This window comes from Colius striatus, chromosome Z, assembly GCF_028858725.1.
Source record: "Colius striatus isolate bColStr4 chromosome Z, bColStr4.1.hap1, whole genome shotgun sequence".
Lineage (NCBI taxonomy): Eukaryota > Metazoa > Chordata > Aves > Coliiformes > Coliidae > Colius > Colius striatus.
Genome location: NC_084790.1, coordinates 77446285 through 77472974, shown reverse-complemented (window position 1 = coordinate 77472974; position 26690 = coordinate 77446285). Strand labels below are relative to the sequence as shown.

Below are 26690 nucleotides of genomic sequence, written 5' to 3'. Positions count from 1 at the left end.
CATGTGTTCCTCAAGTTGAAATGAAACCCATTTATATCAGGTGTCAGGCAGAACACTTGTCAAAATGCTCTTTTCACACATTTTCACACAAGCATTAAAGCAGCATCTGGGTAATAGAAGTGGAGAGAAGAAGGTTCCTGTTTCTGACAGCTTTGGGAGTTTCTGTGGCATTCCACAAGCCCAGATTTGGTGTCTCCCGGGTGTGCAGCACTTCAAACCCTGTTACTGCTGAGGATGGAAGGATTTTCACAGCCAGGGCTGCTTGATTTCTATTTTAGTCAAGTCTTGCATACGGTAAATAAAGTTCTGAAAACCGATTGATAATAACATCTTACATTTAACAAAGTCGAGCCTTGTGGAGTGGCTGGATGGCACCAGTTCTCTTGATAAGACTATTCCTCCAGGGAGTGAACAGTCCCTGCACTGGGGCTCTGAGCTGTCAGACTCACCTTTTCCACAGGCAGCTGACCAGGATTCAGGGGCAGCTCAGATTTGGTGGCTGACTTAACTCCCATCTCCTCTGCTCAACGATACTCATCTCTCCAATGGAGACAGAGGCAAGTTGTCCTCCTTAGGACTATGTCAGGGGCTGAGCATCTTCTTTTTCTATGACCCTTTCCTCTGCTCCAAGTGACGTTGCAGAGCGCCATGGCAGCTCCCTGACACACTGCTGTAGGCTCACTGCGACACTGCTGGGCAAACTCCTGTCAGTGCTCAGGTACAGTGGTGCTGTAGGGAAGACTATCCACTTGCCTCACACATAGGGAAGCTCTTTCTGGCCTCAGTAGGTGGAGGGAGGCTTTCTAGGAGTTGCTTGTTTGAAAGGGAAGCTGGGGTTGATTTGTGCTTTCCTCTCCTTAGTTTTAACAAGATACTGTGTCCCACCACTTTAAAGCTTTCTGGCAGCTATCAAGCACTGCTCTCAGCACTAAAATGCTGCCAAGTCTTGCTCTCAGAAGCCTCTATTCTCTAGGTGAGGAAGGCTTCTGAAAAGGGGGCTGAGAGGCCTGGCTGCAGGTGTGCCTTGTCCCTGACCTGTAACCTGGACACAGGAACTGTCTTGGGAGCCATACTCTTAGAGCCTGGAGTCTGCTCTCTGCTGCAGAGTAATGCAGTCTCAATTCCAAGATGGAGACTAACCAGTGCTAAAAAATCCCCACCACCTCCTCACGCTGAGGACTCTGGTTGCAGTTCTCTTCCCCAGGGCTACGCTGCATGACATCCCTGGGAGTGTCAGATGACCATGTGTCACAGCCGTTGCTGCTTGGCCAGACCCGGGCTCATCCTGAGGGCGCCTGAAGACGCAGGCAGCAAACTCACAGCTGGTCAGACCGCAGCCTTGCCTTTTACCCCAGGCATTTCTGGCTGCTGGACAGACACTGATTGAGCCACTACACGGCATTGCTGAGGCAACACTGAGATGGCCTCAGTCTGGAGCAAGAGCGCTGCTGCAGCATGTCACCTGCAGACCACATTGTGGACTTGTTTCATGGCTCAGATGCGATGGATGCAGCAGCAGAGCATTTGCAGGGCTCCAGCTGACCAGCCTGTAGTTCTCCATTCAAATGCCAGCTTCCCAAAACAGCTTCTGCAAACCCACTGCCTCTAGCCAGACCCTTTTTTGAGGTGAAAAGCCCAACTGTGTCATGCGGGCAATGAGCACTCCAGGTGCAGGGGTCAGGTGGCCTTTGCAGGGGGGGAGCTGATGGCCTCCCTTCCTGTTGCCAGCAGTAGGAAAGTCAGGTGCCTAACACGCTAGCTGAACCTTTGGTACAAAAGCCCTACTAAACTACTTGTTACTCCTGACTCAAGCCACCTTTCTTCTAGGAGCTCTGGAGTGTTCATCCCAAGCAAAGGACAAATGTGAACAGCCTCCCTTCTGAAAGGGACAGCACTTCTTGCTCAGCCTTGACTTCCATTTACTCTCTAGTTACATTCGTGTACTTAACCCTCAGTGTCTCCTCCCCTTTTCCTGCCTTCTGTTTGCAAACAGGTTTCTGGCTAGCTTTTGCATTTCTGTTGAAGACTGTGTCTGGCTTCAAATTGTTTGCTCTTTGTATTTTCTTAGCAATGCTGAAGTGTCTTGAACATGTGAGAAGCTGCTATGAATGTTGTGGCCAGGACTACTGTGCTGCTCAGTGGGACTGTTAAAAGGCTGCTGAATTGTTTTTCTTAAGAGCATGGCTTACAGGTTTGAAGGAAAAACAAAAGCTGGTGCCAAGTAGTTATCTCTCTTCTTTACTCAGAATTCTCTCCATCCTTATCTAAAATACACTTTAATCACAAACAGCAAACCAAAAGCTATCCCCCGCCCACTCACACTCTACAGCACCAAGTGTGGCAAAAACACTGTTTCCATTGTTGTTCCTGCATGGGTGTAAACAAAGAGGGTCTAAACTGGTGGAGGTGTTTGCAGGGACACATCTATGCCAGGAGAGGCTAAACAGAGCTGAAGCTGGGCTCGCATTGTTTGGATACACTTAAGCTTCATTACCAGGACTTCGTCCAGCTTGGTCACAAAGTTCTGAAAATCCTGTTGAGGAAGACAAAAGGAGAGTTCAGGGAACAACAGTAGCAGCAGATGGGAGAAAATCAGCATGTTTTATGCACTGCAGCAGTACACAAAGAGCATGGTTTCCATTCTGGGGTGTAGCAGATTAAATCAGTGTTTCCTGTTTTGAAGCCCCGACCCTCACAATGTTTGATGCCTCTAAATACTAAAGGTTTGCTTACCCTGGTAGTTCTATCTGTTGATGAAATTGCAACTAATACAGTGGTTTAAAAATAAAGATGTGTAAAGTAAGTGTTACCCCCTGCCACAGCAGTTAGCTTTTCAAAGGTTTGGTACAGGCACCAGTCACCTGACGTGTAGTTCTACAATGTACTGACTCTGTTCCTGACACCTCCCCTGTGGGATCCAGCAGCCATGAGCCCAAATGACCAGCTGGGCCACTCGAGGATCAGACACGATAGCCCACTCCTGGGAGACAGAAGGGATTCTCACACATCACATCACAGGGCCAGTCTGGTTCCTGCTATGTCTGGCACGACATGTTCTCAGCAGCAGCTGAGGGGAACTCTACCTTCCGTATCAACCTGCCATGTGGATAAAAAGTGATATGAAACTGGGATTAAAACCAAAATGGAGGCAGTTATTTTTAAGTAGAGCTTGTATTAACAAGACAGTACTCAGACTTGCTCTGCTCTCCTACTGAGCACAGTTTGGTGCTTCTGATCACAGGTCAGTGTCTATGAAGCTGGGAGGTGACAGCACCCTGGGGGCCAGGGGAGTTCAGCTGCCACTGTGTGAAAATCCAGCATCCAAAAGCTCATTTGGCAGGTTTCCATCTGTCTTGTGCACTGCAGGGACATCAGGACTGTAATGAAGACCAGCTCAGCTGCTGTGGCATATTTTGTCACAAACACTTTAAACTGCTTTGCTCAGGATACAGCTGGTCTTGGCAGGAGCCTTTCCTGCAGCCAAAGTTCTGTGGCTGGAGAAGTTGCAACCATCTGAGAGTGAAAGCAGGCTGACTGATAAGGGAAGTCCAGTCTGAGCTCAGTGCCCAAAGAAAGGTCAAGCTGTGAAATACTGCTGCAGGATAGAAGTTATTCACACACTGCTGGGAAGCCTGGCAGCTTGTCATAATTGGCCAGAAAAGGATTTTTTGCTGCAAGGGGCAAAGAAATAGGAGGGGAGAGGCATTGGTGCCCAGCGACCAACACAGTCAGGAAGAACAATCTCAAAACATTAAAATAAAAGTTTAAAAGATTGCTTTGTATCGCTGCATCCTCTTTCACAAGACTCTCGTGCTGCTTTACGTTACCTGGTAACACATCATGTGCAGCTGGAAAAGGCAGCAAATAAGCCATGTGCTGGCTCTGTTCTGAAATCCCTGAGCCATGAGTCCCCCCATAGCTGTGCTCCAGGCCTGAACTGTGGTAGGAATTTAAATGGTTTGGTAAGGCAATGGGGTCTGCCTTTACTGGTAAGATGAAGGAACTGGAAAGGCAGGAGGTTCTCATACAGCTGTGACACATGTCTGCCTGGATGCAGGATAAACAGAGACAAGGAGCTTCCTGGCTGGCAGCGGGGCTGTGAACATGCCAGTCTTTAGGTCTAGGACTATGCTCCAGCTATCTGAGATGGGGCCAAGCCAAGAGAGTGACAAAAGTCGAGAGCCTGTGAGGGTGCAAGTCATGGTGGGAAGAGCACTGGAGTGTGTGGGGCCAAGGGTGCAGCAGGTAAAGGACTCCCAGCAGGAAGAGGCAACGTGGCACTGACTGCAACAGCCCTGTGTCAAGCTTTAGGAGGGGGTTCTGTGGTATTGACTTACTTCCTGTAGCGTGTAAGGAGAAAATCATCACATGTAAAGACACCCTGTTTAGTACAGATGATACTACATTTAGTACAGATGATATACAGTACCCTCGATGCAAGAGAAAGCTGTTTTATCAGAGCGAACTGGTTCAAGAGTTGGTCTGTCAGTCTCCTCCCCCAAAGATCTGTCAGTGTGGAGACTGGCAAAAACAGAACAGGTGCTGAAAACGAGCAGCCTCTCCTAGGAGCCAGGGAGGCACTGAAGAATGAGAGGAATACTGTGCTTAGTGTTGGGCCTCTCACTGTAGGTGCTGGAGACTGTCCAGAGATGGGCACCAGAGCAGGGGAAGAGTCTGGAGCACAAGTCTGATGGGGAGCAGCTGAGAGAACTGGGGATGTTCAGCCTTTGAGAAGGCTGAGGGGAGATCTCATTGCTTTTTACAACTCTCTGGCAGGAGGTTGTAATGAGATAGGGGTCGGTCTCTTCTCCCAAGTAACAAGTGATAGGACAAGAAGGAATGGCCTCGAGTTGCACCAGGGGAGGCCACGATTGAAGATTAGCAAAAATGTCTCCACTGACAGGGTTGTCAGGCCTTGGAACGGGCTGTGCAGGGAGGTGGTGGAGTCACCGTCCCTGGAGGTATTTAACAGATGCTGCTGAGGGACATGGCTGAGTGGTGGGTTGGGCAGTGCTGTGTTGGTGGTTGGACTCAGTGATCTTAAAGGTCTTTTCCAGTCAAAAGGATTCTGTGGTTCTATGATGAGGAGTGTCTGTCACACCACTAATTCAAGTTAATAACCTCTGAGATTAATTTATGCAGGTCCAACGGGCACTGAAACCAGCACCTGAAACACTTACTGTTGCTGACATCTGGTTTACCAAGCACTCTTCCTTGAAGCACAGGGAGGCCATTTCATCCAGCTGCTGCCGGTGAGCCCGAATGACAGCCTGTCTGATTAACACAAAGCACACCACGGGTCACACAGCCTGCTGCGCTGCCTGGAACAGCTCTTGGCCTCAATAAACACTGTAGGAGGAGGAATACCCCAGGAGAAACTGTCCTGTGTCTCTGGTGTTAAGAAAATCTGCAGCAGTGGTCCATGAAGTGCAGTGACCCGCACTGCTTTGGGGTTAAACATGACCTTGGTGACTGAGGATTGCTCAGGGAGGCAGCCTCTCATTAGCAGAGGCTGCATAGGGCACATACTGCATTTTACCATCTAGGAGACAAAGAAATGGTTGAATGAATTGCTGGAATGGCTTACAGCCACGAGGCTGTAAGTCATTTTGGTGAAAACCAGGCAGAGTGGGAAGGCAGTGCTACTGTTCCTTCCTCTGAGCAAGTTTTTCCTACCAACAAAGTATTTTCAGTCATGGGAATGCAGTGCAGTCCTTTGGAGCTTTACATCTACCTCTTCAGTGACAGCCCAGCCACTCCCACTGATTTGTTTTCCATAGGGATGGAATAGCTATCACCTGATCCTTGGTGGGAGGTTTTGATATGTTTTACATCTTTTACAGCTTACAAGAAGCCAAGTAGTTACCAAGAAACTGCAGTTTGTATTATCACATGAATCCCTCTAGCATTTTTCTAGGAAGCTCTAATAGAATAATTGGCTTCCTGGGAGATTAAAAAAGCATCACTAAATAACAAGCAATCAAATATTTATGAGATAATGACTAGAAATCATCATTATTCTTATTAAATAATTATTTCACAGATTGATTTCCCATCAGTTTTTAAAGCACATGATAGACAAATAAAGGCAAAAGTATCACATGTCTAGAACTTCTAAGCTTCACCACGAGCTTCAGTGATGAGCAAGACTTACTGTGCCTTTTCCAGGGCTTCCCTCTGCCACTTTCCCATCTCTGATGTAGCACTCGGAGAGCTGCTGCTGGACATGCCTGAGGGGCTCTTTGCATTTCCTAACAGTGTATTATCTTTGGTTACGAATCCCAAATCTGCAGCAAAGGTCTCTAGTGTAAAAATACTCTGCATTAACTTGGGTTTTAGCAACCCCCTTTCTTTGTTGCTGAACGACAACATGGCTGGGTCTTCAGGATGACTGAAGTCCTCATTCCTCAGTCCTGACTTGGGGGCCAACAGCAGGCTGCTTTCCTGAGAGGGAGACAGGACTGTGTAATCTGTATGTCCCACACTGAGAAAGCAAGATGCACCTGAAAAACAGCTCTTTTCAGGCATCTCAGCATTTATTTCCTGGGCCCTGAGCTCAGCACTGGGTCCTTGATTGGAGTCTGATTTTCCTGCGTTACTGGTATTGCCTTTAACATCAGAATCACACTGACTGCCGCCTGGGTGTTCTTGGCACGCCGAGTCACTGGGACACAAGCCCCCTTCTCTGTCTCCCGCGAGGCCTGCGGGTTCAGCTGCAGGTGCTTCTGGCGGGGGGCTGCGGCGGGGCTGTGCGGGGCAGCGCGGGCGGCAGCACGCGGCACAGCTCTGCGCAGCACAGCGCCTGCCACTGCGGCGCGGCTGTGGGCCCAGCTCCAGCACGCTGTCTGTCAGTGCCCTGCTCCTCGTGCACAGCCAGCCTTCCTCCTCACACCTGTCCTGGGACATGGCTGGCTTCGTGGCCGGCACCTGCCCCATGCAGGGGGACTGCTCTGGCTTAGACAACGCTTTCTCTGCATCAGTTGTTTCCTTGCAGTCAGGAAGAGATCCCCTGCAAGAGGCCATTGGCTCAGAAGTGAGTTCTGAAGGTCCACAATGAGTAACTCCATTTTTCTGAGCTTTCCACTTTACATGTCCTGCAACCACAGCCTCTCTATCCAAAGTGGATTCTTCATTCTCTTCCTGCTGGTGGTCAATGTCTTTGCGCTCTGCAGTGCCTGATTTCAGTACAGGCGAGGCATATGAATTTGAAGCACCCTTTTCTGGAGTCAAGGTGCCCTCCCCGGAGTAAACGAGACACCTGTGTTTAGATTGGTACTGTTTGTGATCAGCTAAGAAATCTTTGCCATTGTTCCAGTCACAAGCAGGATCTTCCTGCAGGCAGTAAGGTTTTTCTGCAGCGTTGCTTGGAGAGGACTCAGTAAGTAAGTCGTAGCTCCAGTCTGATGGAGCTTTGCTGCAGCTCGCATTTTTAATGGACTCCACTGTCTCTGGGCTGCCCTCACTACTGCCCCAGCTGTCATCTAGCTCATGTTCTTGCATGGGTATTGCATACGTGAAAAACAAATCCTGTCGCTTTTGGCCTTTTCCCTTTTCTTCCGTTCCCTGTTCTCTTTGATGAAGGAAAAATGAATGCTGACTGCATTTGTTGGTGTTTCTTCTTTTCACCCTCTTTTGACTACAGATGGGTGAGAAAGAATCTTCACTGAAATCACTGTCATCTAGCTCTTCCAGCTGCATCCCCTCTTTGCTCTGTACTTCTGTGGGAGCAAGGCTCAGCTCCTGCTTCACATGAATCTCCTGGGGGTTGTATTGCGTTAAAAACCTCTCGAGGGGCTGATAGTTCAATGTCTGCTGTAGAATAGGTGGCTGCTGAAACTGCTGGTGATAAAGACGTAAATGCTCTTCCCTTTCCTTCTGAAAAGGAGGAAGATTTGTCCAGGATTCAACACATGGTTTAACAAAGGTGTCTCCCCATTCCTGTCTGCCGTCAGAAGGCAGATTTCTGCCTCCAAAGGAAAAATCATCTCTAGAAACAAGCTGCTTCTGAACAGGCTGCACTGTCTGGACTTTCAGACACTGGACTGGTGGTCTGTTTTGCATGTATTTGTCTCTCTGGCCGCTCTCCTTTGCTTCTGCCGTGGCAGCATTTTTGATGATGAAATCCTTTGTGGTGGGGCTCTTTTCAGAGTGGGGAGACAGATCGTCAGTTTTCTTCCTCGGGTGGTGTGCTACCCGCAGGACTCCCTTAACTGTGGAAGGGTGGTGGGACCACGGTGAGCTGGCATTTCCTTTGTGGGCATGTCCCTTGCTGATTGCCTTGGGGGTGGAGGTAAAAGGGACACTTGGTGGCTGGAGTGCTGCAGGACATGCCTTCACTTTCATAGCATTTGAGGGATGCTGGAGGCCTAGCTTCACTTTCTTTGGAGAGCTCTTTTCCCCAGGTGGCAAAGAGAGAGAGTTTTGGACACGTTTTGGAGATATGTTTCCAGCTGTCCGACGCCTGTTTGTGTCAGGGGTAGAACATTTAATCCCTTTCTTCAGCTCTTTGACCCTGTAAATGAGGCTGGCTTTAGATGATGTCCTGCTTTCAGATAAACAACAGTGTCTTCACAATAAGCTAATGCTTTCTTATCTTAAGGCTAAATTGAACTCAATGTCATGATTTCTGTTTCACTTGTCAGCAATCCATGCAGGGATTAAAACCCCAATGCGAGAATGCCTCAGCTTCTGGAAAGGTCTATAGCAGTATTTTTAACTGCTCCCTTGAGCAATGTGTTCACATAGGTGAAGATGGCCTCTGTTGCTGCAAGGGAGTTGCATTTCTGTGCTTTATAATGCAGCATGGCACAGTACCAGCTCAAGACAAGCCAGTGCTCTCCACAGCACTTCATAAAGTCCCACAAGACACAAACTAGGGATTTTGTGGTAATTGCAGTGAGGCTAATTAGCTCAAATGATATGTGTACAGGGCTACAGTGCTCCTGGATCAGGCTCATTAGTGCAGCTGTGAGGAGCTGCTGTCCCTTCAACTGTTTCCTTTACTTCTCTTCACCTTCCTTAAGCAACTCTTGTCTTCTTAATCCCAGCATTGCACAGCCTGTAATTTACCCTGTGCTGTGCAAGAGGCAGGGTGAAAGACTTGCACACATTCTAAGCAGAACTACCACACAAAACTGAACCCAAACTTTTGCTCACTGAGATTAGCAATCCTGCAGTCACAGGGAGCACAGTGATATTTTTGTCATGAACAGCTGTCATCAGAAAGGGAGAGAATTTTAAGACCAAATCTAAGAGCTGGCACAGGTAAGGATTTTATTTACATTGTAAAAACAGCATGGCTTGCCTAAATCAACATTTCCAAGGCAACTAAAATAAATGTAACCACCAAACATTGTATGTTACTTTTTTTTGGTCTGTTTTTCACCTTGGCAAGATCAAATTTCATCACCTACCTGTCAGCATAACGTAAAGTGTTCAGGGTATGCTCTGTGGCAACATGGCTAGGTGACACATTGGCTATCATACAGGTCTTGGAATTGCCAATGAAAGAATCCTTTAGCACCTAGAGTTGGAAGGAAAAAAAAAAAGAAGATACTTAGCAACTCACATACCTTGCATTTCCTATAAAGTAGCTGCTTAACTGGACTTAGGTGATGCACATATGTTGTTTCTCTTAAAATATAGTCCTCTCGCCTCGCTTTGTCTTGCAATTCTTTGTTTAGAATTGAAAATGAACATGACTGTTAATCAGTGCACTGATCAAGGCCTTGCACCAGGTGCCACAAGGGTGCCTGTATGTCTTTGAGGAATAAAGCCTATGTTACAACCTGAGTCAAGAAATCTTGATCAACACCCCCACGACTGTTCCTGCACAGAAGAAGCAAGACTGGGTGCAGACTGGGAGATGGATGGTAGCTCAGAGTGAGTCTGGAGGCTCCGTTTGGCATTTCTCTTTGGTTGTAGTTTTTGGTTTGCTTGTTTTTTACCACACTAACCACCAGGAGCAGTTGGCAGTTGGCCTTAATTCTGCAGTCATCTTTATAATTAATGCTCAGAAAAGGTATGCATTTCTCCTTTCCTCAAGGGTTTAACAGCAGGTTTTGAACCATGCCTGCCCATTTGTTTTTAAAAAAACCCAAATTAAAAGTGGTGTTGTCACCAAGGAAATTCCTCTGTTGCCTTTCTCGTGTTACCTGGGTTAATTTGCTTTGCCGGAAAGGAGTGTGTGCGTGCTCCTGATCCAGTGCCCGGATGCATTCCTTTAGCTGCCAAAAGGAAAAACAGTGGGGGAAAAACATATCAATCACATACTGGCAGGGAACTGAATTACATCAAACCTAACCTACCAGTAGTACTATTTCCCTCGTGCACCTTTGACTCCTACATGTGATGTCCCTTGAAAGAGGAGTTTGATGCTGCCACAACCACCAAGGGTCAGCTTCAGCTAGTCCAGCCAGCAAAAGCCGTTTAGCTGCACTCCAAGAGCACAAACTTGCAGCACAGAGCACACTAGCCCTGCCTGATGCTTCTATGGGCTCTATGAAACCCAAGAAGCTGAGTGAATACACACATTGAGAACACACAGAGCTCCACACTACTGTGGAGTGGCTGCTGCCTGCATTACTTTGAGGTACACCAGCCTGGGTGTTCCTCAGACTATGCTGCAGCTTGTAGGGCAGGTGTATCCCAAGAACAGCTTTCTGAGCTCCATCTCTTAAAAATGTATTTCTTTTAAAATAAGCTTTTCCCCTCCTTAAGATATCCCAACAACAGTTTGGACAAGAGCAGAGCAAACTTCTGATGCCACTCTGGTGACATTTTGTACCTTAGTCAGAGGGAGCATGAGCTAACAAATGCATGTTCCTCCCTGTACTGACCAGGATGTGCAGTCTGGATGTCCCACCTATGTGTGGGTACACTGGGCTGTGTCATAAGGCAGCTGACCTCAGGCCATTTCCCCTTCACCAGGGAGAAGTGAAAACCCAACCAACTGCACACAAAATACTACATGATGCAACAGGATACCCAGGGAGTGGAGATACAGCTGCAGAACTCCCATTAAACCTAACAGAAGGTGAGCAGCTATCTATACCCATGTCTTTCACAGAACACATTAGATCTTCCTGGTCTTAATAACTACCAACAGAGGTAGTCTGTAGTCTTGAAGAAGCATCCCTTGATTTATTACCAGCCTTGGAAAAACAATGTAATGTTCAAACTCAAAGATGTGCACTTCTTTGCCATGTTTCCACTGGCATAAGTACAAAAAGCCTGACACTCCGTATCAAGCCTAGATGCTCTCTAAAATTGTCAGAAATGGACCATACAGCCATGAGACAAAACAACTAGAGCAAACATTGAGGGGAAGATAAGTAGATTACAGCACTGTCATGGTGATACTTGCATGAAGCAGCCTTCCTACATTTAAAGCTTTACTATGTTCTATACACACCCACTTAAAATGACACTCATTTCCTACTTTTACTGCATTTCATTAAATATTATATCTCCAACAATTAAGTGGTCAAACTGTTCTTGTTTTTTTGTTTTGTTTCTCATAATTGCAGTATCTGAGTATCTTCTATTTGAAATCAACATGAATACTCAAACCAGCAGCAACATTCAAATGTCACATGTTTTAAAGCCTGAAAGGAGTTGTGATCACTGAGGGAAGACCAAGGTTTTACAGGCTGCAGGTCATGTGGTGCTTTTTGCAGCTAATTCAGTCAGTGCTCGTAGGCTGCCTACGCATTTACTCTGCTTCACGCAATACCAAAAATACATACACTCTGGTCTTAAAGTTCCTTTTAAATGAGTTTCATGAGTTTATGTTAGCTCTCACTTCTCAGGAATCATTTCTGTTCAGGCCTTGACTCCCCATGCCATTCAGTGAGTACCCAAGAACACGTGAAATACAGAAACACGCTCCCTTTACAGGCTGCTTCCCACTATGAATGCTAATATTCTACAACAGGAAAGCCTCTGTGCAAAAGAACATCCTACATTGTCAAAACAGAGCAAGCCACCTCCCATTTACAGCACACTGAGAGGTCTGGTTGTGTGCAGTACTGCACTGCTGACTCACACTCACTGATTGCTTATCTTCTTCAGTCTCTAACTTGGAGAGGCTCTTAGTCATCAGTGAACTTTGTTCATTTGAATTTAAGCAGGTACAAAGCTTTCTGAACAGCCCCTACTTAGAGGCACTTCTGCTGTATCTTACATGGCATTTCTCTGTCCCTTTTCCTCTTTACGTAACTGTGTGCAGTTGTAAAAGACGATTTGCAGTAAGAGTACATCTCTTCCTGTTTCTTCCTTCCCACATACAAATTGCTAGTTTCAGTGCTCTTGACTATTTAAGTCCTTTACTCCTGATGTGAAAGGGAAGTCTGAGTTCAAGTGATGAAAATAACCAGCAGGAACAGATGTGCTTTTGTGAAACAAATATAGCAATCCCAAGCCAGTATTATCTGGAAGTACAAGGGACAAAGCCTTCTATATAAAATATGGGACACCTACACTATATCTGACACTCTCCACATTGTGTTAACCTGGCTGGCTTCAAGAATGCCTTGAAAAGACTTCATTTTCATAACAAAATCTTTTCCCTCTTAAAGTGTCTTTCAGGCACGAGACAAAATAAACTGGACACACTTAATACTTCATTTTTTCCCACTCTATGGAATACATACATATATTATTCTGTGGTTTATCTTTATCCCAAAACACATGCTAAGAAGTAAATACAAAACCTTCCCCTGGCATGCTAGTAGCTTACAGCTAGAAGACTTTGGTTTATTTCTGCTCCTTCCATTTTTGTTTGTCGATCTGAGTCTCTGGCATCAGCTGCCCTTTCACTGCCTGCCAAGTCGATGAAAGATATCCTGGAAAAAAAACAAAGTTGCATTTATCTTGCAATCTCCTTCTTCTCTTTTTCCTTTTACTTTTTTCATATATATATATAGATATGTTTTTAACATATATAGAGGGCTGCAACACATGAAAAGAATGGTTAGAAACAACTACTTTTGAACAAAGAAGTACCTGCTGGAAGTATCTGAGGCACCAAGATAAGCACAGCAGCAGGAACAGTGTCAGAGCATCCTGGCACTAGTACAGTCATAATAGAAAGTGTAATTGTGTGATGAGAGTGCTCCACAGTTTAATAGATAAGCTACTTAAAGTGTAACACGTTCATCTCCCCAGATAACCACTGTGCTTGTAGCTTCCTAAGAACACAGTTAATGAAACTGTAAATTGATAATTCCTCCTTCCAGGTAAACTAGGAAACTGCCATGTCAAACGGGAATTCACAGAAATACAACCAGTGAACTAAGTAATACACTGAGCTTTCAGTGTTCCTTGTCCCTTCCCTCCACAAAACTCCATTACTTCCTCTCACCTTCCCTAGTTCTGGGTGCCAGCTGCTGTACTGATCGCTGCACTACCTTTGCTCCTCTTTTTCTGGAACAGTCCTGACGTCTCATGCAGGCATATTTGGGGATCTTTTCCTCACTCCAGTGCCACCTTGCTTTCAGTAACCAAAAGAAGGCACACATGCCACATCTATGTAATCACATTTATTTCTAAGCCTGCCTGTTCTTCTCCTTTCTGTACTATTTGTGGCTGTTTCATTTTGCCTTATATTTAAAATAAAACCCTGGGAAGCAAGACTGCATGATAGTTGCTAGAAGGATGTGTCAGAACTTTTTTTTTGACACTCAGGAGTAAAACAGATACCTAGACTCTTTCCTGAGACCTATTTCTTGGTATTGTTTAGTCTGGAGAAAAGATAACTGAAAAGAGGCACAACTACAGTAGAATGGCTGCTACATGAGGAAGTCAACTGCTCTTTTTGTCTGCTGCAGATAGCATCAGAGTCACATTCTCAAATTATCAGGGAGGTTTAGGTGAGGTAGTGTGATTCTTCTGACCAAAGGCAAACATCTCTAATGGAATAATCTCCACCAGAATTAGTCATCCTGAGATCCCTTTGTAGTCAATTACAGGTCAGAGGTTCTTTGAGGGGCAAATCCATCTGACTTAATTTAGATGACTCTGCAGAATGCCATGAAGTGAATCCCAGAAATGACTGTTTCTTTCTACTGACTTCAAAGGTGGTGACTTCACATGTGGTTATGCCTCTAGCAGTCATCTGCCTTTAGCTCAACTAGCACCAGACAGGAAAAGCTTTCTAACAGTGAAGAAGGGATGGAATTGATTGCCAAACTCTTTCACTGTAAATGTTTACAAACAAGTTTGACAAAGCTCTCACAGATGCAGCTTAAGCACTTTCCCTGGGAACAGAGAAAGGGCTGTGAAACCTCTCAAAGTTCCTATCAACCTGTCTTCTGATTTAACTTACAGCTGCCCACTAACTCAACACCTCCTCTTTGCTTGCCTCCTGCATGTCCCTGGGCTTGACTTTCTCATCAGCCAAGAGCACCCCCATGCCTACCCTTACCTCCCAGATGTCCGGTTGGCCGTGTCTTTAATTTGGATTTGGATGATCGCGTGAGATCGAGAGGAATCCGAGTTGACTCCAGTAGCTCCTGTGCTGCGTTCTTTTCCACCCTTCAAAATCATCTGCAAAATAAAGGTACAGAATCCAAGGGAACTCTAAACAAAACCACAATGTCTCAGAAAGAGATCTTGCCCTCCTAAGATGAGAAAACATTAGGAGGAATGACTTAGTACAGCCTTCAAACCTGGTGCAAGGCAGATGTTAAGTTACACTGGGCCCCTTGCAATGCTTCTTTCAGAGCTTTCTATATGGACATGCTTTCAGTGGCACTGTGGGTGACAAGTTGTTGCAGTGCACGTTCACTCGGGTTTGCAAGATATCCAAACTGTAAAACTAAAACCTAAAGTATGGCTGGAATGAAAGAAAGGAGAGACTAATGAAACTGGCTATTCATTGTGTTCTTCTGAAATTTCACCTTCTCATGTAACAGATAGGTACTGTTATCTAGAAAGTGCACACAAACTACCGAGTGGCAAAACCTTTCTTCATGTCCCTAACTAAAAGCAGCTATGCCAGAGTAAGGAATTGTGTTTCTGGTTATAGGAACAAACTAGGATCTCAGTTGAGAGATGTGCATTACTCTTGCCTTTCAGTGGCCAGCTCTTGACCAGCAAGCTAACCAACTGCTACAGCACTCAAGCAGTATATTTGTGCTAAATGCAGATGATCTTTGAATCAAAGCCAACACCAATGAATGGTGAATAACTAGGGATGTAATCAAGATTCTTTCCACATATCTGTTGTAGACTATTCAGAAGTTCTGAGTCGAGCCAGTGACATTTCTGTGTTCAGAAGGGCCTGTGGGCAATATAAAATCATTTCCTTCCAAGATACCTGTAAGAATAAAATCATTTAATCGTTCCTCTGTATGTGGAATGTGATAATTCAGAGGAATTTATTAATCAACCATACAGCAAATTTACACTTCCTTTTTCAGAAGCATCACCAGCATGTCCCAAAGCTTGGAGTTAATAGGAAACTGAAGAACAAAATTGAATTTAATATAAGTAAGCAACACCATGGCAATTTTAATGAGTCATTTACACATTCGGGCACTTGCAATTTACACCCCCTTACAGAGAAAGGAATTAAAGTATGCAAAGTCAGCCTAAATAGAGAGCAGACTTAAAATAGAGAGCAGATTTAACCAGTTTGCTTGCTGCACGACAATGCAGAAAATTTGCCAGTGCTAGTTTAAGGCTCAGCTGGACAGGAAAGGAAAACTGAAGTCGTGCATGTGCTGAATGACAGCTACTGTTTAAAGGTTCTAATTTTACTTGGCTGTTGTCACTCATCACTATGTAAGCAATGTCTAACCCTACTTCAGACCAACACTAATTTTCAAGTCTATATCTTTTGTTCCACTTCCACACACTTTCAATATAGAAAATTAAAATTCACAGTATCCAAAGGGACCACATTGGAAGAAAGTACTTATCCAGCTTTCAGGATCTATTGCTGGGACACTATTTAATTTCTGTAATAGTGATAGCAGATTTCTTGGCAAAGATCTTTCCATAAGGAGTGGCAGCAGAAGCAACAGCTGTAAATCAACAGCTTGCATGTCTCTAACACAAGTCATAGTGACCCAGGAAGCTTACTGAATAAAGGCACTTGTAATAGTGCTCTCCTCAGGGCTCTGTTAAGGTTGCCAATTTCAGAAACTTGAACAGAAACACACACACACAGGCTTGTATCAGAAATTGTGTGGTCAGCAGGATTGTCCCCTTGTACTCAGCACTGATGAGGCCTCACCTCAAGTGCTGTGTTCAGTGTTGGGCCCCTCACTACAAGAGGGGCAATGAGGTGCTGAGGTGTGTCCAGAGATGGGCACTGGGGCAGCAGAGTCTGAAGCACAAATGTGATGAGGAGTAGCTGAGGGACCTGGGGGTATTCAGTCTGGAGGAGGTTGAGGGGAGACACACCGCAAGTACCTAAAAGTGGGTTGTAATGAGGTGAGGGGCAGTCTCTTCTACCAAGTAGCAAGTGGTAGGACAAGAGGAGATAGCCTCAAGTTGTGCCAGGCAGATCATGATTTGCTATTAGCAAAAACATCTTCACTGAAAGGGTTCTCAAGGCTGCCCAGGGAAGTGGTGGAGTCATTATTTCTGAAGGTATTTAAAAGATGTGTAGATGTGGCGCCGAGGGACATGGTTCAGTGGTGGCCATGGCAGTGCTGAATTAATGTTTGGACTCAATGAACTTAAAGGTCTTTTCCAACCTAAATGATTCTGTGATTCTATGTACTACACAACAAGTAACAATCCCTGTAAATTACCTATCTCACCAATCACCAAATCAGGCTGTAGAAGACAAAATATAATCTCCAAAGGAGAGGTTACCTCCAACAGTAGATCTACAGAGTCCACTTGAACCTCCCGCAGTCCAACTATTTGAACGACATGCTTGCTGTCTTCTCTTGCAAAAAGTCTGGAAAGGAGTGCAGAAAGGAGGCTTCTGAAATCTCCAATACCAGCAATGAAAACGCATCTCAGTACTATGACACTGAAAAAGCATTCAAACTTGCTGACTGGGAAGAGGCATCACTGTCATTCATTTAGAGCTTCAGAGATGAAGAGGTGCTTCATTTATAACACGTACTGCTGACAGCTCACTGTTAAAGAGACGTTAGGAATGCCTTTCTGCTGGTTCAGGAACATAATAAAGCAGGGAAGTAAATAATCGTATCTATATTTTTGAGATCCTGTCTCTCTTTAAACTGCACCACAGGCTTCTCCAGGAAGTTCAGACTGGAAAATCTTATGCTCTGCTCAAGACTTTTACACAGTATTTTGAAGTAGTTTCCGTAGCCATACGAGTCAGATCTCAGAGCATCTCTTCTACGAATCTCACAGGAGTGTTACAAAGTACGGGAAGAATACTGACCTGATGCAGACAGGAGGTTTAATCTTCCCCTTCAATGACACATAAGAAAGCTCATGGTCACACAGAAACCACTGCAGTCATTTCCTTAGTATGTCAACATCTTACATAGCAGATTACACTACCTGCTCCTTAAAGAGCACTGTGGAACATGTGAACACAGAAACATGGTGCTTCATTTGTGAATAGATACTCATTGCCCCAGGCAGAAAGCCTCCCTTTTGAGCCCTCCAGTGTGCTGTAAGGATAGTGATCTCCAGGCTGCCAAAGACCTCCAGCTGACAAGTAACATTCCTTCAACATCACTCTGAAAAGATTTCACTGCTGGGATCTTAACTGACTGTTACTTTTTTTAGTGATTTTAGACTATGGTAATTTTTTTTATACTAAACATGTACTGACTTATCCTTATTTCCATTCTGGATAGAGCTCCTGTAGGAGTAGATACATCAATTTGCAAAGGACTAGGGGGATGAGGTGTTACTACTGAGGGCAAAGGCAGCAAGACCTGCAATGCCTGGCTCCAGTTGAGTCACTTGGGTGAAAGGGAGCAGACTGCAGCATCAAGCAGGACAAGTGGAAGATCAACAGGATCTTCAGAGACCAAAGTGGAAAGAGCCAGAGCCTCACTGGCACAGTAGAAAGGGCAAAGAGAGGTTATGTTTGAGCAGGGAAAGACAGAGTCTCCACAATCATTGGCATAAGAACTCCCAGCCACAAGAAGGTTCTTTGTCTATCTATGGATGTTCAGCTATTATATTTTTGGAGTGTAAGCCAACCAGCATGAGCTCACATCTCAACCACGGGTCCTTATTTTTACTTATTCCTCACCCCCCCAAATACTAAAAACTAAAAGCCTGTATCAATGCCATATGGTATTTAGTGTCAGATTGTACCTTCCTCTCAAAGTAGCTCCTAGGACCTAATCAAATACATAAAACTGACTATAAATGGTAATATGTTAAATATATTTGTATGATTTATAACCACAGGTTGATAGTAAAACATAATGGTTTAAATACCTCTTCCTTCCATTCAGCAGGTCATAAAGCTGTCCACAGTAGATCTCATAAAAGCTGATCAAAACAAGGAGATCTTTCCTTGACTGTGATGCTTCCAGGTGTCTAAAGATGTCCTTGGCAGCCAAGGCGTAGAGTCCTGGGTTCCGCTGAGTACCTATCATCGTGTAAGTCTTGCCAGCACCAGTCTGCCCATATGCAAAGCAGGTGGCATTGCCTCTGTGAAGATAACTTACATTTTTAGTGTCACATCTGATTAATTCCCATCTATTTTAAAATATTCTGCAGTGTTGGCATTTACCCATAGTAGCCTCATGGCAATGAGGTTTGCTTTGCTATCCTATCTGGGAAACTACAAAACGACGGTGATTCCCAGGTACATCCAATGGAGATCTGACATGTCACAGAGTGCTGGCTCTCTTCCTTTCTTCCAAATGCCAGAAATGCATTTAAGGAAACTAAGAATTCATTATTATTCTTCCAGCTGTTTAGATGCTGCAGAAGTATCGTAGGATTATGAATGGGAATCCCACTGATTATGAATTACAGAGAAAAATGACTGTGCCATGAGATGCAAAACAGCCACATGTCAGGTGCTGATTAACACATGTTGTACTTGTTGAAAATTAACACTCCAGCACTACAATTTACTAAATGAGGTTACTTTGCCTCAGGCTGCAGTCCTGCACACAGGTAAGTCAATCTGAAGAGCTGCTGTTGCCCAGAGGAAGGTCTTGCCCTTCCTTACCTCTAATCCCAGCTAAGTGACCTGCTCCACCGACCCCTGCCTCTGCTGGCTCTGATGTTTGACTTCACTGCACTGAAACAACAGAAATCTTCCCACCTTTTCTTGTTTTTGCAAGCTAATATTCTGCTGTTGCAGTGAATTAAAGTACCTCACAGATGATCACAACATATGCCCAAACTGGCTTCACGTGACCTATGGGAATGTGTCTAGCAGAGGGTAACGAAGAGGATCATCCCCTTTCCAGGGCAGAGAGCTGTCTGGTTCCCTCACTACAGCTAATGAAACAACAGCCTTGGTTTATTCTAGATTGCTACACCTTTGTCATTGTATCACTTTAGGATTACAATGGCAAGGCATATAAAATATCAAGAAGGCCTCAGGTTATGGCTCCACTGCCCTTCAAGCCCATCTAAGCTAAGGTTATTGTGTACCTCTGCTTCCTTTCCTATCCTTGCTCTTACACAAGTACCGAACCCACGAGTATAATGTGAGCAGACTCAAGAAGCTGAATCAGACAAAAAAAGAAATACTACAGAACAACTACTTTATTCCTTGCCTATCTTAAAAAAAGATTTTTTAGTTGTTTCAGTACCCTGGCAGAGAAACAGGTAAAAAATAGGGCTGCAGTCAGCACAGTGAACAATTTTTTGCCAGCTTAGGCTGCAGAATTAGCTCACTATGGTGTCAGATTAAATCAATGCCAGTGAAGGGGATACAACAGGAGAGAGAAAAGTTAGGGAAAGCTCAGAAAAAACCAGTGGCAACTCTTATGGTGGCATTGCTGGATTAGCTGTAATGTGAATTGGGCCTTTAGAGATTATTACACAGCAGGCTACAAGTCTCATTCTCCTTTTTCACTTTCATTTTCTCAAGAGCATGAATGCTCCCTTTCTCTGCTGATGATACTTGGACATTTTCAGTAACAGAATGCTCCATTTTGTTAATTTTCAGTATGGATATGTAATCTTTTTCTCTCAAGAGTCAAAAATGTAATTATATTCAAACTTGCTACCTTGTGTGAAAGTAAGATCGCTCATGGAAAGCCACTATCAATTTCCTGCTCATCAGGAACTGTGTGATTATGATGAAACCTCTAAGCAAATATTAAAAAAACAAAAATCACAAGGTTATTAATAACTCCTACTGCCCTGTGAGCTTTACAAATGCATGCAAAAATATCTCACAGCAGTCTCATAAAAGAGGTAATATTACTCCTCCACAGCTGAGTGTGCAATACCGCACAGAAGCCTTTGTTAGAGAGATTAGACTTCAGAAATCCTGGCACACATTTTTAACTTCTAAGCTGGCCATGGTGTCTCCTTGTTGCACTTGAGATCCAATTTTAACTTCCTCTGTGGCTTAGATTTCTCACAAAATGTGAAGAAATGTTTCTCTGATTTATTTTGTCAAAACTTCAATCAAAGACATTTTAAAAGGGGGAAGGTGAAAAGAATGCATGTTGCAAAATACAAAAAGCATAAAGGAAAAGTAAAGCAGCACATGAAATTGGAAAACAACAAAGCAAAAAAATAACAAATGTGAGCACTGATGCCCTACCCGTTAAGAATATGCTGAATGAGAGGATGAGCTGTCTTCATATACACATCTTGATTGGTACATGAATCCCCAAAGACTTCATCAAAATAAAAAACATGCTGAAAAAGAAGTATGATCTTTACACAAAAATGAATATATTTCACTTCCCCTTCACCCCCATCCAAAGGTAAAGTTAAATAACAGAAGTCTTTGCAGTGACTTCATATGGCTTTAGATCAGGTACAAAGTGATCTAGCACATTCACCTTGCAGCATGACACATGCATGAACACAGGATCACAAATAATCAAGAGACTGAAGGTAGGAAAAAAAATAAAAGGAAGCAAAGATGCCTTAATTGCCTAATACTCTGAAGAAGAACATACCACAGCCTTCTGAAAAGAGAAAAAACCCACTAAATCCAGAAAATCTATTCTTGAAATGAATCAAGCCTACAGATGTACAGTAAGACTGTAACAGTAAGAAGAACTCAGAGTCAACTCTCGAGTCTCTCAAAATTAGTCTTGTGATCGTATCCACTCTGCAGACTTTAAAAAGTGCCAGAGAAAACAGAAGGGAAGGAAAGCTGGATTGTATTGTCTCAGAAGAGGGCAAGAAACCCCAAAACTCCCCACATTCCAGATCTGACCCAAAGCGGTAGGGTCTCTGGAAACACTACATAAGAGCTCATTGTGGGCTCCTTCTAGGTCAAGAATAGTGTTTGTAGGGATAGTCATAAACATCACACTTTCAAATAACCTCACGGACTAATATCTAACATTGCACCCCACTAAATTCACTGCAGTGTAAATTAAGGCAGTAGATCTCTAGAACTGAGAATCATTTCAACAATGCACAAATAAAACACACCAGTGTACAGGCAGATTAAACCAGAGAGTCTCATCAGCTACACTCAGAAGACAGATGTGCTCTGTGATGGGACTGCAGTTAGAGTCCCCCAGTTGTGTGAGGATCTCCCCACCACCACTTCCTATTTGCTCTGTACCCTTTGCTGTCCTTTCTATAGGAACTACAGATGGAGGCAGGGTGAGTGGCCAGGCTTGGAAGCAGAGACGTTTTCTTGGGTCCTATAGAATAGACACAGCCTTTGTCGTGGTGTACTTTAGTTTGAGGTATATTAATTGACAGCAAAATTTTGTTTGGCTGCACTTACACAACAGAATTAATTAGTATTTATTTCAGCACTGAGATGCTAAGGTGATAAGCACTGCACAAATGCCAAATATAGGTAGTCAGATGGAGGGAGTGGGGTGGAGTGAAGCTGCTGCATGTGTCACACCATAAAAGGTGGTATATGAACCTGGCCCAAGGGAGATGCAAATTCAGCTTTTACTAGATGTTCCAAACAGCTGTTCCTAGGACCCAGATTGTAAAAATAACACTCAGCAGAGTGAGAACGTCTTGCTGCTCTCTAGAAATCAGTTCTGTTCCTGGTGCTGTCAGTCAAGAGGGAGAATTTGAACTATGACAGCACAAGGTATTTGAGATTAAGAAACAAAGACGAAAAGAGAACTTAATTTTCAAAAGCATTTGAGAACAAAGGCAAGGAAGGGGTTGAGGGTGTTTGTGATTCATTGAAACAGACCTCAAGTGCTGAAATACTGAAAAAAAGAACTGACTGAAGTACCCTGGAAAGCTATCAGGAGAGTCTGCAGCAGGCGAATTTCCTGCAGAAAGAGCATGTAGCAGAGGGTTTTATGTTACCACGTGCAAATAAAGCTGCAAGAGACTTGATTTTGAGGCTTAAAATTCTGGGCTCAAGTTTTCCACCACAGGCTGGTCTAAGTCAGATGCAATTCAAATACAGTTATGCTGAACTCGTAGAAGGGCTTGCCACCTATTTCAGTGCAAGAAATGCAGACAGTCCTTTTCTGTTTCCCCTTATGGAAACTCCAAGCACAATTTGCTTTATTGCATCCACAAAGTAGATTGGCCCATAACCTCAGCATTCAAGTAGAGCATGTTACCTGTAAAATATACTGGGTGAGATCAACTGCTTCCTTCTTCTCATGAAGCAGTAGGGTTTCTTTGTCTTTCACTGTGATGATATTAACCTCTCCACGCCGCTCTTCTCTCTGGCACAGGGGACGTTTTCGGACACACACTCTGATTTTTTCACTCTCTGTCCATGGACTCTCTTTCTCAGAAGTACTGGATCTGGTTTAGTATTTAAAATCAGGTTACTAGAGAATATAGAGCATGTATAAATTTGTTAGCTTTATCAGATAAATGTTTCTATCTTTAATGGCTTACCAAAAAAAAAAACCCCAAACCAAACCAAAATATGTCTCCTTGTTACATGGTGAAGCTTCTACTGTTTTTTCCTAAATAAGCTGATGCCTTTTGTGCACTTCTGTTATAAGTAGCGTTCTGTTTATATCACTAAATTTCTGAACTTGTTGCTGGACCAGCGTATTTTTGGTGGTTCAGAAGCATGTGATTGAAGCTGGCACAATAACTTAATTAGTCTCTCTGAAATTATCTGCAGTCATGATTAGTCAATAACGAACCGATAAAAGTATGAACTGATTTTGAAAAGGAAAAGGCATAATATTTAGTTGTTTTCCCCATTATATTGACGACTTTCGTTCTCCATATTATAGGTTGTCAAACAGGTTACATGTAAATGATTCGAACTGGGAAACAAGATAGCATCATCATGTCCCTGCTCAGCTCAAAGAAAATCTTAAATACTGATCTCACCAGTGTCTCCCCTTCAGTCTTTTTGTTATAAAAAAACTATGTGGTTTCAGACACGGGCAAAGATGTGCTCTAGTGTTTGGGCAAGCCTACTTCAGTTCCTTTCTGGACACCTCAGAAACATGTGGTCATTTTCTGTTTCATTGAATAACCTGCTCTGTGAAGCATTGTGGGATGCAGTATACAGAATATGCTTGAATTCAAAGAAAGTTTATTCATTCTGCCTTTCTCTTTTTCAACCTGTCTTCAGACAGATGAGTAATGATTTTCAGCCTTGATTTGAATATCAATTTGTGAGGGAAAAACAATTTTAGTTAAGTCCCAACTTGCCCAAAAGTAGTGTTTCTGCCACGATGTTTGAATGCCCTTCTAAAATCTGTTAATGTAGGAACTGAAAACTAACAGATACTAGTTACCAGATAAATTAAAACTAAACCCATAAGTCACCCAGAATCTCATTACAACTACAAGTTTGTAGTGTCACTGCTACTACGATGCATGATTCCCCAGAAGGGTATGACATGCAGGTATAAGTCTCAAGATGTGGCCTTTGAAAACTGCACGTGTAGTCTTGTAAGTGGAGTCCCTTTAATTTTAATACAGCTTTCCCATGCAGACCAGGATGAGGCCCTGCATTTAGATGGAAAATTCTTTCCCCTGAAAAAAAAGGCAATGATACTTGAAATAAGATGCTTTGTAAGCTAGTGTGAGCTTATAGATATCACCAGGCACCAAATGTCCAAAAAATGATCAGAGGCTCTGAAGTTTAATTCTCATATCAGAGGCCAGATTTAATGGCCTACAGAAAGAGCCTGTTGTGCTCTAAGAGCTTGAAGGACAAAAGACTGATTGCAAGATTTGGAGAAAGGAAAAACTGAAGACTTGGAGGCTCTGTTTGTGAGAGAAAAGGCATCAATTATTTCTAGTACAGACATATTTAGTTGAACATCTTTTGTATGGTAACCTAATAACTTTTACGAAGTTTACATTTTCTACTAACCTTACTTAACCAGAAATTGCATTTTCTAACAAAATACATTTTTCATTATTAGAAAAAAAAAATCTTGACACAGATCTTTAGAAACCAGATTAGACAATAGGTCAGAAAAATCACTATGCCCTGCCTGCTACTGCCAATTCAAGCTGTTGGCTGTGAGCAAGTACAAAATATATTTAAACATATTGAAAGAGCTCTGCATTCTTCTGCCACCAGAAATCACATCAGTGTTTTCCAGTGTTTCCCATAGATGAGACTAGGTTAGCCTTTGCAGTGGTTAAATCACAAGGTGACATGGGAATGGATGGATTTAGTGAAGGAGTTAGGCACTTGCAAAACAGGAATCACAAACGCAAGTGTCAGCAGACTGGCCCAAGACTGGAATTCACAACACATACTCTGTGGTCAAAAACAGGAGAAAGAGAAACTTGAGCATGTCAGGAGGAGCATGCAGAAAGCCCACAAGATGAACCAGAACGAATGCTATGCACAGAAGAATGTGCTTAGAAAAAAAGGGAAGAACAAGGAAAAAAACTGAGAACAATGAATAGCATGGCTGTATTGCAGGATTAAAAACCATAAACTCTTCTAGCTGAGACATGAGGTCATATTTTGTCTTCTTTTTTACTTGCCAGTGCTATGAATCCTGCCCTTGTAGTTGCACCTTGGCTCAACTTGTAGAGAAGACAGAGAATGCAAGACGTTAGTACACTTTTCTGGAAAGTGGGAATGCTTTTCCAGCAAAGGGGAGTTATAAACCTCTATTATGCATTTCACAGTTTAAGTGCTTTAACTATCATGTCACCCTAGCACTTTCTCACTGTCACAACAGCATCTATCCCTCCAGGCTACATGCCTGTGACTGACATCCCAACTCCATGGATCCTCCCATACACAAAATTTTTCCCCACAGCCTTCTCAGACCAAGTCCCAGCCTCATACATCTCCCTCTCTTCATTGCATTTTAAAACAAAATTGCCACAACTGAACTGCAACAAACTGGGTGCTGGTAGTATGTGTGCAGAGGGGTATATGGTCTACTGCTGAATCAGAAAAAAAACAATGTATTTCACGTTTAAAAATGTTGCCAGGGTAGATTTATCAGTGGTTCAAAATAACCATACTCCCCCTGATACCAAACACTGGAAAAAGTACAACAGTTACAGGTCAAGGCATCGCTCCCACCTCACCACCACGTCTGTATCTCATCCCAGTTTATATTCATTCTCCTCCTTTTTAAAGCTCCAGCTTAGAAGTTCCTTTACAAACAAAGATAGCCATCACAGCATGTATCTTTTTTTACTGAAAACAAACTTGACAAACTTATGAACAGACAATATTGAATGCCATATTTTAGAAGAGTAACGTTTTGCAAGGTAGTCCCAAAGAAAGAGAAAGAAAGACTGGCTGAAACACCTAGAAAAGAAAGCCTTCTATCATGAAAGACAATAAAGACTATTCTTAGACAACCTTGGTGAGTAGCAGCTGGTGAAATTCATCTGATTCCTTCTCCCAGGCTTGGAGAGTTGCAAGTGCTTATTAATACCTCTCTTCTCTATAAGATTTGCATTGCTCTGTAGTGGTAGGGTTGCTTATTTGGAGGTGATCAGGACAGATTCTCCTCCACAATGAAGAATTAATTATGACTAACTTGAAATACAGCAAAATAAAGGCGACTTGATTATTACCTGATACAGGAATGAGGTAGTCCATAATTATACCCTGAAATATGAGTGATTCGTTGAATGATAGGAGCTTCCGCATCCCCCAGAAGAGGAGCAATATCGTCAGAAACCGTTGGACAGCTCAGGTCCCTTTTTGTGCATATTCCAGGAGCATTTATATCACTTCTAGTTAAACCAATCAGCTCTGAATCGTGTAGTTGGACATGTCCCAGCATTTCCCCTACACTGTTCTTCTCTTCATTGGCACTGAAATCTGGTGAGTCATACAATTCAGACTCAGAGTCTTTCACTATTTCATCATTTTCTTCAAAGAAGGATTCAAAATGTAGCTGCCTACGAGGACCTGATCTGGTCACCTGAGGCTTAATGAAAAGGCCACTTGGTTGAAAATCTTGCTTGCTTAAGTCTGCAATGTCTTCCTCTTGCATAATTTTGATTATTCTAATGAGCTGAAAGAGTCGTTTGCGGTCATTCATGTCGTGGACACCCAGTTTGGTATAATCTTTCATGGAAACTTTAGCAAGCTCATCAATCTTCTGCAGACCGAAAGCAGCAAAATGAGGATAGTACTTTTCAAGTTCTGCCTCACAAAGGCATTCATAAAGGCATGATGCCAT

General features: G+C 43.5%; 1 protein-coding gene across 1 annotated transcript; it reads right to left on the bottom strand.

The window, feature by feature from the left end:
* Positions 1 to 2365: 2365 nt before the first annotated feature.
* Positions 2366 to 26690, bottom strand: KIF24 (kinesin family member 24). Its single transcript, XM_062018311.1, has 12 exons — positions 26077 to 26690; positions 22659 to 22848; positions 20693 to 20790; positions 18391 to 18606; positions 16828 to 16915; positions 14426 to 14547; positions 12740 to 12845; positions 10155 to 10226; positions 9414 to 9523; positions 6155 to 8512; positions 5181 to 5274; positions 2366 to 2533 (listed from the first exon to the last, which is right to left on the bottom strand). Exons 1-12 carry the CDS (start codon positions 26688 to 26690, stop codon positions 2393 to 2395), a joined length of 4209 nt encoding a protein of 1402 aa, XP_061874295.1. The 3' UTR covers positions 2366 to 2392.